The sequence below is a fragment of the Pituophis catenifer genome, unplaced genomic scaffold, assembly GCF_029215685.1.
Source record: "Pituophis catenifer annectens isolate HBS135680 unplaced genomic scaffold, rPitCat1.0.hap2 SCAF_1, whole genome shotgun sequence".
NCBI classification, from domain to species: Eukaryota; Metazoa; Chordata; class Lepidosauria; order Squamata; family Colubridae; genus Pituophis; species Pituophis catenifer.
Window position 1 is genome coordinate 2816309 of NW_027256881.1, and position 16663 is coordinate 2832971.

Below are 16663 nucleotides of genomic sequence, written 5' to 3' on the forward strand. Positions count from 1 at the left end.
CACGGCAGAAGGCACCGAGGTCTTGGATTCTCCTTATCTCTGGGGGCAATTGATTCCAGAGGGTAGGTGCCCCCACAGAGAAGGCCCTCCCCCTGGGGGTCACCAGCCTACACTATTTGGCTGAAGGCAACCCGAGGAGGCCCTCTCTGTGGGAGCGCACGGGTCAATGGGAGGTTGTCGGTAGCAGCAGGGGGTCTCGAAGATAACTAGGTCCTATGCCATGGAGCGCTTTAAAGGTGGTAACCAACACTTTGAAGCGCACTCGGAAGACCACTGGGTGCCAGTGCAGCCCGCGCAGGAGCGGTGTTACATGGGAGCACCATGCTGCTCCCGTCACTACCCGCGCTGCTGCGTTCTGGACCAGCTGGAGCCTCCGGGTGCTCTTCAAGGGGAGCACCATGTAGAGAGCGTTGCAGTAGTCCAGGCAAGAGGTGATGAGGGCATGAGTGACTGTGCACATGGAATCCCGATCAAGAAAGGGCCGCAACTGGCGAATCAGGCGAACCTGACAAAAGGTCCCCCTGGCTACAGCCGTCAGATGTTCCTCCAAGGACAGCTGCGTATCCAGGAGGACTCCCAGATTGCGCGCCCTCTCCGTGGAGGTCAAAGACTCGCCCCCAATAATCAGTGATGGAGTCAACTGACTATATCGGGATGCCGGGAACCACAGCCACTCAGTCTTGGAAGGGTTGAGCTTGAGCCTGTTCCTCCCCATCCAGATCCGCACAGCCTCCAGGCACTGAGACATCACTTCAAGGGCATCGTTGAGGTGGCCTGGGGTGGAGATGTACAGCTGGGTGTCATCAGCGTACTGGTGGTACTTCACCCCAAAGCCACGGATGATCTCACCCAGCGGCTTCACATAAATGTTGAACAAAAGGGGTGAGAGGACCGACCCCTGCAGCACTCCACAAATGAGAGGCCTCGAGGTTGACCTCTGCCCCCCTGCCAACACGAACTGCGACCGGTCAGAGAGAAAGGAGGAGAACCACCGTAACACGGTGCCCCCCATCCCCAACTCTTCCAACCGGTGCAGCATGATACCATGGTCGATGGTATCAAAAGCCGCTGAGAGGTCTAACAGGGCTAGAACAGAGGAGCAACCCCTGTCCCGAGCCCTCCAGAGATCATCTACCAACGCGACCAATGCCGTTTCCGTGCTGTGCCCAGGCCTGAAACCCAACTGGAACGGATCTAGATAAGACGTTTCCTCCAGGAATTGTGGAAACTGTCGCGCGACCACACTCTCAACAACCATTTTTATTTATTTTTTATTTGTTTCCATTTCTATACTGCCCTTCTCCAATAGGACTCAGGGCGGTGAACCATAAGTTACTTTTGTAAGTGTTGTGGGTTGTTGTCCCTTTGAATGGTCACTAAACGAACAGTTGTAAGCCAAGGATTAATCCGCATGCCTGGGTACGAGTTCAAAGTTAAGGACAACGCAAGTGAAATTCCAAACTCTCGCTGTACACGCCGTCCCTTTTCTTCCCAGCCCACGCAGTCTTCGGCGCTCTCTCACACATGTGCACGCTGCAAAAAAAAAGCCTTATCTGGATATTGTCATTTTATTGTTTCCAATTTTTTTTTTTTAAAAAAAAGAAGGCATCTCACCAGGGCGGAAATGGGTCAGCGTCAGACCTAGCTGGGGAAGCACTGCACTTGCTCAACGTCTGTGGCTTTTACTCAGTTCCAGATGTTCGGGCGCATTAATAACGCACGACCCCAAACTCTCTTTTTGAAACCCAAGAACGTGCAAATTGCATTCAAGCCTCTTTGCCCTCATTAATGGGCCCGTTACGAGCCCAGCACTCTGGAAAATGCTTTTTTTGGCCTTTGTTTCAAGCTTGTGATGTTGCCATCGGCTCACTTTTAACAGCCAGAGCTCAAATCCTAATGCTTTTAAAAGCTGGGGAACTCAACAGGCTCAAAAAAAAATTTTTTATTTTATTTTTTTGGGGGTGGGAAGAAATTTATTGAAGTCAATTCAGATCACTCTCCTTTCTTCCCCGCACCTGAAACATTCCTGCTCAAGATACCTAATATGGGAAATATTTGGCCGTTTCCCGCGTTATTTCGGATACCCTTAGGGGCGTGAGTATGTTCTTCCAACATAAACGTAAGGAAATGTAGGGGGGATTTTTTCCCCCCCAAATAAGAAGGGGCAGAAAAACCTAAAAAAGAAAATAGAATAGAACAACAAGAGTTGGAAGGGATCTTGGAGGTCTTCTAATCCAACCCCCTGCTTAAGCAGGAAACCCTATAACATTTCAGACAAATGGTTATCCAATCTCTTCTTCAAAACTTCCAGTGTTGGAGCATCTACAACTTCTGGAGGCAAGTTGTTCCACTGATTAATTGTTCTCACTGTCAGGAAATTTCTCCTTAATTCTAGATTGCTTCTCTCCTTGATTAGTTTCCACCCATTGCTTCTTGTCCTGCCCTCAGGTGCTTTGGAGAATAGCTTGACTCCCTCTTTTTTGTGGCAGCCCCTGAGATATTGGAAGACTGCTATCATGTCTCCCCTAGTCCTTCTTTTCATTACACTAGACCAGGGGTCAGCAACCTGTGCCTCTGGAGCCGCATGTGGCTCTTTCACCCCTCTGCTGCGGCTCCCTGTCACTCAAAATATGCGTCACAACCACCAATGTGTGACACCCGCCGGCACGCGATTTATTGAGCTTTCCAACCCCCGATAGGCTAATCATGGATAAATCCAAGAAAAGAAAAGTTTCAGAAGAAAACAAAACGTTTAATTCAACTACATATGCTAATTTTGTGGCCGCTCAAGAAATAATCAGGCACGGGAAGGGTTTTGTGGCTCCCGGTGTTTCCTTTTCTGCGGGAAAGAGTCCAAATGGCTCTTCGAGTGTTTAAGGTTGCAGACCCGTAACCTAGAGTCTAGCAGTGTTTTCCATCCATTGCTTCCTGTCCTGTTTTCAGAATAGAACAGAACAAAATAAAAGAGTTGGAAGGGACCTTGGAGGTCTTCTAGTCCAACCCCCTGCTCAAGCAGGAGACCCTATGCCATTTCAGCCCAATCTCTTCTTAAAAACCTTAAGAACAACTTCTGGAGGCAAGTCCTTCCACTGATTAATTGGAACGAAATTCCTGCTTAGTTCTAGGTTGCTTCTCTCCTTGATTAGTTTCCATCCGCTGCTTCTTGTGCTGCCTTCAAATGGTTTAGAGAATAGCTTGACTCCCTCTTCTTTGGGGCAGCCCCTGAGATATTGGAACACTGCTATCATGTCTCCCCTGGTCCTTCTCTTCATTAAACTAGACATGCCCAGTTCCTGCAACCGTTCATCGTATGTTTTAGCCTCCAGTCCCCTAATCACCTTTGTTGCTCTTCTCTGCACTCTTTCTAGAGTCTCCACATCTTTTTTACAACGTGGCGACCAAAACTGAATGCAGTACTCCAGGTGTGATCTTACTAAGGCTTTAGAGTGGTATTAGTACCTCACATGATCTTGTTTGAATCCCTCTATTAATGCAATTTAGGATTGCTTTGGCTTTTTTGGTTGAAAGATTTGTGAGTGTTCTTGGTAGTTGCTTGAGTGCTGTTAGCTTGTTTATCCGAGAAAATAATAATTAACAATATCCCAGTCAAGGAGCTACCAAACTCAGACAAACAAGGTAACAATGAATAACACACTAACCAAAGAACCACCAAGAAGAAACAACACCTCTATCAACACTGATAGGGCAAGTCACTTGTATACAAATAGAGAGCAAACCCCATTCCCTTGTAGCACTGATGATATTACCTAGTTGGATAATGAAACGTCCGCAAGGAAACAAGCTCAGAGAGCACCAAAGACCTCACAGCTCAACCTTGAGCTACAAACATTCTCCTCTTTCGGTGCCAAAATATTTTGTATTTCACGACACAACTGAAAATCCCCCACTAGCACCCAGAATTTTGGTTTGCAATACAAGTAGTCCTTGACTTACAACAATTGAGCCCAAAATTTCTGTGGCTAAGTGAAACATTTGTTAAGTGAGTTTATGGCCTTTTTTTTTTTTTTTTTTTTTTTGCCAAAGTTGCTAAGTGAATCACTGCAATTAAGTTAGCAAGACGGTTATTAAGTAAATCTGGTTTCCCCATTGACTTTGCTTGTCAGAAAGTTTCAAAAGGTGATCGCTTGACTGCCACCGTCATAAACGCGAGTCAGTTGCCCAACATCTGAATTTTGACGACAATGACCATGGGGATGCTGCAATGGTCATTAAGCGTGAAAAATGGTCATAAGTCACTTTTTTCAGTGTTGTTGTTAACTTCGAATGGTCACTAAATGAACTGCTGTATATTGAGGACTACCTGTATTCCTAAACCAGTGTTTCTCAACCTTGGTAGCTTGAAGATGGGTGGACTTCAACTCCCAGAATCCCCCAGCCAGCAGCGCTGGCTGGGGGATTCTGGGAGTTGAAGTCCACCCATCTTCAAGCTTCCAAGGTTGAGAAACACTGTCCTAAACTGTTTAAAAAAATGATCAAGGACAGAAAACTAAAAAGAATAACATTGTTTGTGGTGGAAGAGAAAAAAAAGAGAGAGGATGCCACAGGGTTACAACGGGGCGGTTATAAACCTCACCGAAAAATGCAACACGCAGACAATATTTATGCTAAAACCAAGATGGACAAAAAAACGTAAGTTTTGGTTCCTCGGCAAGGAACTAACAAAAAAAGTTCACCAACGTCCCAAGAATGCTTTGTAAGCTCTCTTTTCTCCAATTCCAATTTAATTTAGAACGAAACCGAGGGGGGTTAATTCTCAGGGTTTTTGTGGGCCCCAATTGACGCAGCCGGGATGAAAAATTTGGTCGCTCACCATCTCCCTTGCACGTCATTTATTTTTGCAGAAATGCTTACGGTTGTATACTTAACGCTCTGGCCCTTGTCCAAATCAACGTTCGGGGGGAAGAGTCATCACTAAGAACCGTCGAAGTTTCCCCAATAATAAACGAAGGAATAGTAATATCTCGGCGTTGGAGTCTATCGGTACCATGCAAAGTTCCCATCGCTGAAGATCCCTGAGATGTAAAACAATTTAAGACTCCCCCCACCCCCAATCTTGACTTGGGATAGGAGACATATTGAATGAATCATGCCAAGATGCAAGCACCAGGCAGGATGTATTTGAAAAGCAGACAGCTTGGCGACAGGCATCTTAATGACCCCTTATCTTAATCTTGTTTAAAAGCACCTCAGGTTTTTCTGAGTAATCTTTTCGCTTTATAATATTCTCCTTTATGGGGTATGTGTGCTTCTTTGGGTTGCTACCCATTGGAGTAAAATGTTTTTTTTATCACTCACGTTAATTTATACCGCTGTTCCCGACAGAAAGGCGTGTGAGACTTTGGGATCAGAGGCCATTTTTTAAAAAAATTGGTCACAGTTAAAGCATTGATAGGCTGGCTTAAATCGGGAGACTGAATCAATCTTTGGATGGCAACGGATATACAAAAGGCCACCCTTTGAAGGAGTAGTAAAAGTGAAGGGGATAAAATGGGTGATTTGGAGCAGCCCTTCCTCCCTTTTGGGGAAAAGAAAGGAAGTTGATGTATATATCCATTAAGGCATAGACAAACAGACCTTTAAATTTTTAATGAATAGAATAGAATAGGATAGGGTAGGGTAAGAGTCATCAAGGCGCAGTGGTTAGAATGCAGTACTGCAGGCTACTTCTGCTGACTGCCGACTGCAAGCAGTTCGTCAGTTCGATTCTCACCAGGCTCAAGGTTGACTTAGCCTTCCGTCCTTCTGAGGTTGATAAAATGAGGACCCAGATTGTTGGGGGCAAACTCTGTAAACTGCATGGAGAGGGCTGTAAAGCCCTGTGAAGGGAAGGGATGGGAAGGGAAGGGGAGGGGAAGGGAGGGGAGGGGAGGAGAAGAGAAGAGAAGAGAAGAGAAGAGAAGAGAAGAGAAGAGAAGAGAAGAGAAGAGAAGAGAAGAGAAGAGAAGAGAAGAGAAGTTGGAAGGGAGCTTGGAGGTCTTCTAGTCCAACCCCCTGCTCAGGCAGGAAACCCTATAACATTTCAGACAAATGGTTGTCCAATCTCTTCTTCAAAACTTCCATTGTTGGAGCATTTACAACTTCTGGAGACAAGTTGTCCCACTGATTAATTGTTCTAACTATCAGGAAATTTCTCCTTAGTTCTAAGTTGCTTCTCTCCTTGATGAGTTTCCACCCGTTGCTTCTCGTCCTGCCCTCGGGGGCTTTGGAGAATAGCTTGACTCCCTCTTCTTTGGGGCAGCCCCTGAGATATTGGAATATACTGCTATCATGTCTCCCCTGGTCCTTCTTTTCATGAAACTAAACACACTCAATTCCAGCAACCGTTCTTCATATATTTTAGCCTCCAGTTCCCTAATCATGTTTGTGCAATGGTACCTCGGTACTCATCGTTAATTAGTTCCGGGAGGTGCGATAGGTTTGACAGAAACAAGAAAAGTCTCACACACACACACACACACACACACACACACACACACACACACACAACACACACCTCTATGGAAAAGAGTGGTGGCCTTTACCTTGTAAGAGGGTAAAAAGCACAAAACCCCACGTCGCACCGTCTGACAGACCGATAGCAGGAGCTCACCGACTTCATCTTGAAACTCAAAGGTTTCTGTGTGCTGAAAAGTTGCTCGTAACTGCCTGTGTTTCGGGCCGGCTCCAATGGTACCAACCCAGACCTGTTGGGATATTGCATTGGGCATTGTTAAGCAAGCTTATTCAGGAATATAATTTCCAAGATGAGCAAAACAGCAAAGAAAACAGGATTTAAAAGGAGATGGTGCACCTCGTCCAATAAAGTACAGTAGACTTTAAGGACTACAGTTTAAAGGACTACAGTAGATAGTCCTTGACTTACAACGAGTGGTGCAGTAGCCTAGAGGTGGAGCTGAGAATATATCTGCTGGAAAGAAAAACTCTGCATTGGCGACAGGAAGGGCATCCGGCCAGTAAACCCTCAGCTCCATTCAGCTGCCCAGACTCCACCCCGCAAGGGATTATGGGGTCGTTAAAAGAGGATGATGATGAAAAGAGTCCTTGACTTACAACAGTTCATTAGTGACTGTTCGAAATTACAACAGCACTGAAATAAAATGTCCATTTTTCACACTTACGACCATTGCATTATCTCCTGGCAACTGGCTCTTATTTACGACGTTGGCTTGTGGACGTTTGGCGACCACAAGCAAAGTCAATGGGGAAGCAGGATTCCCTTAACAAATGTTTAACTATCTTAACAACTGCAGGGATTCCCTTAACAACGGTGGCAAGAAAGGACAGTAAAACGGGACAAAGCTCCCTGAACCAATGTTTCACTTAGCAACAAAATGTGGGGGCTCAATTGTGGTCGTAAGTCGAGGACTATCTGTACCCTGTATTGGAAATACAGGTAGCCCTCGACTTACGACCGTTAACTGCGCCCGGAATTACGATTGTAAAGTCATGCCGGTCATTAAGTGGGTCACCATGTGACATTGCTGATTTTTATTATCTTTTTTTTTTTTTTTTTTGCAATGGCCATTAAGCAAGCACCTTGTCTGCAAAGGGCGATTTTTTTGCTGGAAATCAGAAGGAAAGGCCAATTTCTGACAAAAAATGCGGGACATTGCAAACAGCCGTAAATGAAAGCTTGTTGTTAAGTACCTTAAAATGTGATCACATGACCACGGGGAGAGGGGAGGGGGGAGAGGAGGCCATCAGAACTTTAAATCCAGATTGTAAGCAGCCTGTCCATATAATTTCGAGCAGTCGCTAAACAACCTGTCGTTAAATTGTACAGTACTTTAAAGAAAAAAAAAAGATCTTAACATCCAAGTCTTCCTACCATCCTTAACATCAGAGGGAATCAGCTGCTGAGCTTACCTGTGAATTTCTAATGACATGGTTCGCTTCAAGCTGAATGGAAAAGTTCACCCCGAGCTCGGATGAAAAGGAATCCATGGGAGAAAGCGTTCCCGAGGTTAAAACGATGGATCGGACCACGCTGCTCAAATCGGAAAAGGCCTACAGAGAATAAATGAGAGAAAAACATTTCAAGCATTTGCGGCTTTCATTCTTAAATCCCCAAAATGTGGCTACAGGCAGTCCTCAACTTGTTAAACAAGGTCCCAAAGTTGCTTTTTCAGGAGGCAACTGGACTTTCTTTCTTTTGAACATGTTTCACTTCTCATCCAAGAAGCTTCTTCAGCTGTGACTGGATGGTGGGGAATGGAAGGATTTATATTCCTTGCAGACAGCTGGTCATTTGCATCCTTTTTAGAGTCGTTGAAGATACTTGGAGTCCCAAAAGTGCTTTTTCAAGAGGCAACAGGACTTTCTGGTTTTACTTTGAAGACGTTTCGCTTCTCATCCAAGAAGTTTCTTCAACTTTGTCAGAGTTGAAGAAGCTTCTTGAATGAGAAGCGAAACGTCTTAAAAAGAAAAAAAAAATAAGAAAGCCCAGTTGCCTCCTGAAAAAAAGCACCTTTGGGACAACCACGACCTGGATGACTGAGAATCTCTACAGACTTTAAGCAAGGCAGTTGTTAAGTGAGTCACGCCTAATTTTACAACCTGTTTTGCCATGGCTGTTAAGCAAATCACTTGCATTTGTTAAGTTAATAACATAGGAGAAAAGTGGCTTGAGCGGCTGGAACGCTGGGCAGGAGGAGGTTAGCAAGCCCGCATTTGAGACCCGAGAGCTGCTATAAGGCAGGGTTGAGCTCCCGTCCGTCACTCCAGCTCCTGCCGGGAACATGAAAGGAGTCCCCAAATGGGTGTCCCCAGAGCAACGGTGATGTCACTGGCTAAACCTTTCAACCCGTGTGCAAAAAACCCAAACAAACAAGAAAAAAACCCAGTTAATAGTATGGTTGTTAAGCAAATTTGGCTTCCCCCACTAACTTTGCTTGTTGGAAGCCAACTGGGAAGGCTACCGTGGTGATCACATGACCCCGGGACGCTGCAACTGTCTTAAGTTCATGCCAGTTGCCCAGTGCCTGAATTTTGATCACGTGACCATGGGGATGCTGCAACATTCGTGTGAAAGAGTCCCTTGTTTCAGCCATTGTAACTTTGAATAGTCACTAAACAAATGGCTGTAAATTGAGGACTACCTATAGGCAACTGCTGAGTGGGGTTAAGGGTTTGGGGGAGATGGGAGGGAGGACCTGATTGATGGGAGAGAGGTGGGTCTTTTTCCCATGTCGTCATCGAAATAATAATAATAATAATAATAATAATAATAATAATAATAATAATAATAATAATAATAATAATAATAATGGAGCTGGAAGGGACCTTGGAGGTCTTCTAGTCCAACCCCCTGCTCAAGCAGGAGACCTTACACCATTTCATACAAGTGACTGTCCAGCCTCTTCTTAAAAACTTCCAGTGTTGGAGCATTCACAACTTCTGGAGGCAAGTCGTTCCACTGATTAATTGTTCCAACTGTCAGGAAATTTCTCCTTAGTTCTAAGTTGCTTCTCTCCTTGATTAGTTTCCATCCATTGTTTCTTGTCCTGCCTTCAGGTGCTTTGGAGAATAAATTGACTCCCCCTCTTCTTTGTGGCAGCCCCCGAGACATTGGAACACTGCTATCATGTCCCCACTAGTCCTTCTTTTCTCTAGACTAGCCAAACCCAAATCCTGCAACCGTTCTTCATACTATGTTTTAGTCTCCAGGCCTTTAATCATCTTTTGACTCATCAATTCAAAAGATGAATTCAATTCAATTCAAATAGTTGCCAAGCATCCAAATTTTGATCATGAGGATGCTGTAACAGTAGTAAGTGTGGAAAAAAAATCATAAGTCGCATTTTTAGCGCCGTTGGTCACTGAACAAAAGGTTGTATGTCAAGGACTAGCTCTATTCTCGTTTGATATTATGCTAACGTGGCCCTATTCAGCCAATCCAGAAATATTCGAAGCCAAGAGTTCCTGCTGGGTTTATTTCGTTTGTCCCTAAAAGCACCGATATTATCACCACATCCAACCAGCTTACCACAGCTGGATTCAAGCACCAGAAGTTGAGGCTGTTTACGGCTATTTTGTGCCGCAATTTTTTCCGGGGACGGGCCAAGAAACCGTTCTTATCCAGAGTGTCAGGTGGATTTTCATTCATCCAGGTGAAGGTTTGCTGCAGGGCAACTCGGTAATCGTCAGCAAACCTAAGGAGAAGCAAACTGAAAATGTAGTTAAATCCCCGAAATATCTGTGATTATGAGGACCGCAATTGGTACATTGGAGAAAAAAAAAATGGCAGGGAGAGCTTTACTGACCTGTGATTTTCTTTGAACAGACACTGGGTGACCATAAATAGACCTTTGAGGATAACCTGAGTTGAAGGACTTATAACTGGGACAGAAACCAGTTTTTCTGACCCAGAGAACTTTTCTTCCTTTTCGAGCACAGCATGAAGATGTTTCTAGAAAAGAGCAAAACAGTTGCCACAAAGAAGAGGGAGTCAACCTATTCTCCGAAGCACCAGAAGGCAGAACAAGAAGCAACAGGTGGAAACTAATCAAGGGGTAAAGCAACCTAGAACTAAGGAGGAATTTCCTGACAGTTAGAACAATTAATTGCTGGAACTACTTGCCTCCAGAAGTTGTGGGTGCTCCATCACTGGACAGGGGGCTGGACTAGAAGCCCTTCAAGGTACCTTCCAACTCTGTTTATTCTATTCTATTCTATTCTGTTCTGTTCTGTTCTGTTCTGTTCTATATTTTCTATATTCTATTCCATTCCATTCCGTTCTTTGTATTGTATTGTATTCAATTCCATATTTTGTATTCTATTGTATTCTACTGCATTGCATTGCATTACATTGCGTATTGTATTGTATTCTTTTCTATTCTATATTTTCTATATTCTATTCCATTCCATTGTTTGTATTGTATTGTATTCCATTGTATTGTATTCTATTGCACTGCATGTTGTGTTGTGTTGTGTTGTGTTGTGTTGTGTTGTGTTGTGTTGTGTTGTGTTGTGTTGTATTGTATTGTATTGTATTGTATTGTATTGTATTGTATTGTATTCTATTCTATTCTATTCTATTCTTTCTAAGTTAAACAGGGACTTTAAAGAACCCACATATTTATTCCATGGGGATGGGATTTCTGTTTCCACTGTATTCAAAATAACAAGAATCGTACAATTGTGCATTAAGAAAATTGTTTTGGTCCTCCAAAGCTTTTGAAGAACACTCCCTCCAACACTGAGAGGGCTGGTTGCTAGTATATCAGCAGAGAGTAACCCCATTCTCTTCTAGCAATGATGTCGCCTAGTTGGGTAATGAAATCTGCAGGAAAACAAACAAGCTCAAAGAGCATCAAGGACCCCACAGTTCAACCCTACAATTAGGAGACTCCAATTCAAGTCCACCTTAGCCATGAAAGTTAGCTGGGTGACTTTGGGACAGTCTCTCTCTCTCCCTCTCTCTCTCAACCCAACTCAGCTCACAGGGTTGTTGTTTTGGGGAAAATAGAAGGAGGAAGGATTATTCGATATTTTCACTGCCTTGAGTTATTTGTAAAAAATAAAAAGGACGGGATACAAAGAAAGAGCCTTGGAGGCGCAGCAGACTAAAGCACTGTTAAAGTAGCACCAGCTGCCTGCAATTACTGCAAGTTCGAATCTCACCAGGCTCAAGGTTGACTCAGCCTTCTATCCTTTTGAAGGTAGGTCAAATGAGGACTCGGATTGTGGGGGCAATAAGCTGACTTTGTATAAAAAAAATTGTGGGGGGGGGGCGAAAGCCCTACTAAGCAGGTATATACAAAAAAGTATAAAGGCTATTGCTTAATGCATTGTAAGCCGCCCTGAGTCTCCGGAGAAGAGTTGCATATAAATTGAACCAATAAATAAAAAATAAGATAAATAAACAAAATAAACCCTGAGCTACAAATATTCTCTTCTATTAGTATTTAATTAATGAATCAATTATTAGGTGACTACAGAGCAAACTCCAAACAACATAAAAACAAAGGGTAAGTTTGTTTTAGCCAGATGAATGTTAAAGAAGGTAGTCCTCGGCTTACAACCGCAATTGAGCCCCAAATTTCTGTTGTTCAGTGAGACATTTGTTAAGTAAGTTTTCTTTTCTTGCCACACCTGTTAAGTGAACCACTGCAGTTGATAAATTAATAACCTGGTTGCTAAGCGAATCAGGCTTCCCTTTTGACTTTGCTTGTCAGAAGGTCGCAAAAGGTGATCACATGACCCTGGGACACAGCAACTGTCATAAGTACATGCCAGTGGCCAAGCATCTGAATTTTGATCACATGATCACGGGGGTGCTACAAAGGTCGTAACTGTCAGCCCCAGACCGCCAAATGGCCCAGGGTCACCATTCGGGCGAGGAAGGAGTGGACAACTAGGATGTGTGCAGCCAGGATGCGCACGCACAGGCATCAATAGCCACGCCGGCCTGCCACCCTGAAGGTGAGGAGCCACTGCCACCTGAGACGTCGCTCCTGCCTCCACGGGGCTGCCGCCTGGCTAGGGGAGCCCAGACTGTACCTGGCTCATCACGGAGCGGATTTCGCAGAGGGAAACAGCTGATCGTCAGACCATGGGTGGAAGCAGGAAATGGAGCAGGATAAGCCGGGATGACATTTATATCTCGGAGGACCTGTCATGGACTATGAATGCTAACATGCTTGTGAAGAAGGCACAGAAGAGGCTGTACTTCCTGAGAATGCTCATCTATCTCAGCATCTATTTCTGTCCTACTATCGCAGCACCAGTGAGAGTGTCCTGACATATGGCATTCTTGCATGGTATGGGAGCAGCTCTGTAGCAGACAAAAAAGCTCTACAGAGAATCATTAAAACTGCCCAGAATATCATCGGACTCCAGCTACCAGCCCTGGACGACATCTTCGAATCTCGCTGTTTGAGAAAGTTGTATAACATTCTCAGAGATTCTTCCCATCCTGCTTACAATCTTTTTGGACTGTTGTCTTCTGGCAGAAGATGCAGAACAATTAAAACTTGGACCACAGGTTTTCTGAATAGTTTTTATCCTAGAGCTATAATTGCACTCAACAATGAACTAAAGGGCCACCATCAGTGAGCCGTTGGACAGTATTACTTGGTCTGTTGTGTGAATGTTTGGGTGGTTTAGGGATAGGGAATTGTGGTGGGTGGGAGTGTGTTTGGGGATTACTTTGTGCGTTGGACCTGGTCTTTGGGTGAAGTGAATTTTGTTGTATGAGTATACTGTGTATACACGTACAATGACAATAGTTATTTATTTATTTAGGGGTGTGGCCAGCCTGCAGCAGCCGTATTGACAGCAGGTAGCAGGGTGGATTTGATTTAAATCGAGTTGATTTAAAACACAATTTAAATCATGATTTAAATCATTAGTAAAAAGGCTTGATTTAAATCAACTCGATTTAAATCATAATTTTTAAAGAGCAACTGTCATCTCTGCTACTCCTTTGACGCACTGTTGACTCACCGATAGTCCCAGTGTTGCAGAATATACAGCCTCATGCTACATAACTAAGCTCCATTTCATGCTGAATAAGCTAAATTATTTATGTATCTTAAATAGAAAACTATCTTACGATAGATTTTTACCCCAAAAGTTTTTTATTAAAATAAATTAGATAAAAATCAAAAAAATCCAATTTAAATAAAAAAAATCCAATTTAAATAAAAAAAATCTGATTTTTTTTTAAAAAAATCATTGATTTTTATCCACCCTGGCAGGTAGTCAATAGGGGGGAGGGGTGTACACAGAAGGGAGGTGGAGCACAATATAAGCGGTGGGTGAACTAACTAACAGTAGCACAACTTCTAACTTCGAACGGTCACTAAACAAACCGTTGTAAGTCAAGGACTACCCATGTGATATTTTTAACCACTGAGTTCCGAACAGCTTTGAAGATGGCATCTTCAAACTGATTTTCATGTATGGTTAAAAATTCCCACCTGTAAAATGGGAAACGTAGCATCCGTTATTCCCACGTCATGGAAAATGGTCACCATCTGACTTCCGCTCCAGACTTTACTCGAGGTCTCGTAACCGCTTTGGATCAGCTGACCGCAGGCACGTCTTAACCAACTGCAAAACAACAGGAAATAATTTGCGTTTATTTTTGTTAACAGGGAACCTTTAATTGGTCCTCCCACTTATGACCGCCGCAGCCTAAAAATGGTCACGTGATCAAAATTTGGACGCTTGGTAACTGGTGTGAATTTATTATTTTATTTTTATTTATTTATTTATTTAAATTTCTATACTGCCCTACTCCCGAAGGACTCAGGGCGGTGAACAGCCAGAGGATAAAACACATAAATACAAAAATTTAAAATAGAATAAAAACGAATTAAATAATTTGGCTGAATTTAAAATACCCCATAATTTAAAAACAAATTAAAAATTTACATTTAAAAAGGGGAGAGGATTTAGGCCAGGCCAGCTTGATGAAATAAAAAGGTCTTTAGAATGCGACGGAAGGTGCTCAGATCCGGGATCCTCCGTATCTCCGAGGGGAGCTCGTTCCAGATTGTAGGTGCCCTCACAGAGAAGGCTCTCCCCCTAGGGGGCGTCAGTTTATGGTTTCATCTCCTTTTTATGACCCCATAATCCCTTGCAGGGTGGATTTCAGCTGCAGAATATGAATGTGTGCAGTCAGTGGCAACCACGGGAAAGTTTTTTTTTTAAAAAAGTAAAGATGGTGATTGGAAATGCATGATCAAAAGCCCGCCCCTTTTTATAGGTGGGGCAACCCATGTTTAAAAAGAAGGCGGCCCTTCATTCATAGGACTGAGGCCACCATCTTTTTTTTCCTCTCTAATCCTGTCCAATAATCATTTCTTTTTAATTACCTCATAATCCCTTGTGGGGTGGAGTCTGGGCACCTGAATGGAGCTGAGTGTTTACTGACCGGATGCCCTTCCTGTTTCCAATGCAGAGTTATATTCAGCAGATATATTCTCATTGTGCCCAGAGAGAGAAATATCTGCCCCTACCTAGGATCGAACTCACAGCCTCCTGATTGTGTGGCAAGAGCTCCGCCTCTAGGCTACCGCACCACTCGTATTTATTATGGTTTATTACTATGCATTTATTATGGTTGCAGGGTCTCGACGTCATGCGATCGCCGTTTGCAACCGGCATCCGACAAGCAAAGTCAATGAGGACGGATGCCAGAATCCCTTAACATGTATGTGATCGCCTCACAGCCATGGGTAGCGATTCACTTACCGACTGCAGCAAACAAGGTCATAAAATTGGGCGTGACCCATTTAACAACCACCTCACTTAGCGACAGAAGTTCCATTCCCACCCAATTGTGGTCGTAAGTCCAGGACGACCTTTAATAATAGTACTAATTTGTAATATCTTACAAAGTTCAGTGAGATTTGAAGTAAATTTCCACTGCGGTGTGAACCACTCAAGCCACTGTTAGAAGTCACAGGTCTTGTATAAAAAGATGCTTAAAAAAATAAACAGGGAAAGAGAACCCAAATCTATGGTCCCTCAAAGCTTTTAAGTTAAACAGCTGAAATACTTCTCATTTAAAAGTACAGGTAGTCCTCAGTTTACGACCACAATTGAGCCCAAAATTTATGTTGCCCCATTCTGGGAACTTGGGGCCCGATTTAAAAGATGTGTGCAATGATTAATAGGTGAAGGAACCCTCTCTTTTTGAGTCACCGAAAGAGCAAAGTAGGTGTAAACTCTCTGTCAGAATATTCATGAACTGGCAGAGACATGGTAACAAGGTCAGCCAATGAATAGGCATAACAACGGGATCAGCCAATGAGGGCTGTTTAGAAACAGAAACTAAAGGAGGGAGCCTGGGCGTGGCTTAGCAAACAAGTATGGTCTAGTCTGTCTGCTGAATTGAAACTGGAAACTGTTTTCTCTGCTGCCTGTGTTTTTTGCCTGTAACAACTACCACGTTGGAAGAATCAGCTGTTGGTATTGTACATTTACTTCATGTGTTATTATGTATATAAAGAAGTTAATGAATCCTGCTGCATCAGTCTGCCTGTGTGTGATTTCTGGATTTAATTTCTGCAACAAACTCGGACACTCTCGCACACATGCAAAAGCAGACTTTGAAACAACTACCCAAAACAAAATTGCCTACCACAAAGCACTTTGGTCAAACACTCGACACAACATAAATTCATTTTTAAAGCATGCAATGTGAAAGGGATCCAAAGCCATCCAATTCAGAGCCTCGATAGCTCTGCAGACAAAGGCACTGTAATTTAAGACCAGCTGTCTGCAATTAAAGTAAGTTCGAATCTTGCCAGGCTCAAGGTTGACTCAGCCTTCCCTCCTTTCTAAGGTAGGTAAATTGAGGACCCAGTTTGTGGGGGCAATAAGCTGACTTTGTATAAAATATACAAAAGTATGAAGGCTATTGCTTAACGCACTGTAAGCCGCCCTGAGTCTCCAGAGAAGGGCGACATATAAATCAAATTAAAAAAAAAAAGTCAAATGCTTTGTCCAGGGGGCGTGACAGCTCAGTGGTTAAAGATCCTGAACTTGTCACCTGGAAAGCAGTTTTGGTCACCACACTACAAAAAAGATGTTGAGACTCTAGAAAGAGTGCAGAGAAGAGCAACCAAGAGGATTAGGGGCCTGGAGGCTAAAACATACAAGGAATGGTTGCAGGAACTGGGTATGTCTA

The 16663-nt window shown here is 43.6% G+C and overlaps 1 protein-coding gene across 1 annotated transcript in view; it reads right to left on the bottom strand.

The window, feature by feature from the left end:
- The window catches only part of BRIP1 (BRCA1 interacting DNA helicase 1), a 130446-nt gene that overhangs the window by 54258 nt on the left and 59525 nt on the right, over positions 1-16663 (bottom strand). Inside the window, exons 9-13 of the mRNA XM_070945084.1 lie at positions 13944-14076; positions 10284-10429; positions 10007-10172; positions 7888-8028; positions 6543-6704 (exon numbers count right to left, since the gene is read on the bottom strand). Of these exons, the coding sequence (XP_070801185.1) occupies positions 6543-6704; positions 7888-8028; positions 10007-10172; positions 10284-10429; positions 13944-14076 (748 nt within the window). The remainder of the gene's footprint in view (positions 1-6542; positions 6705-7887; positions 8029-10006; positions 10173-10283; positions 10430-13943; positions 14077-16663) is intronic.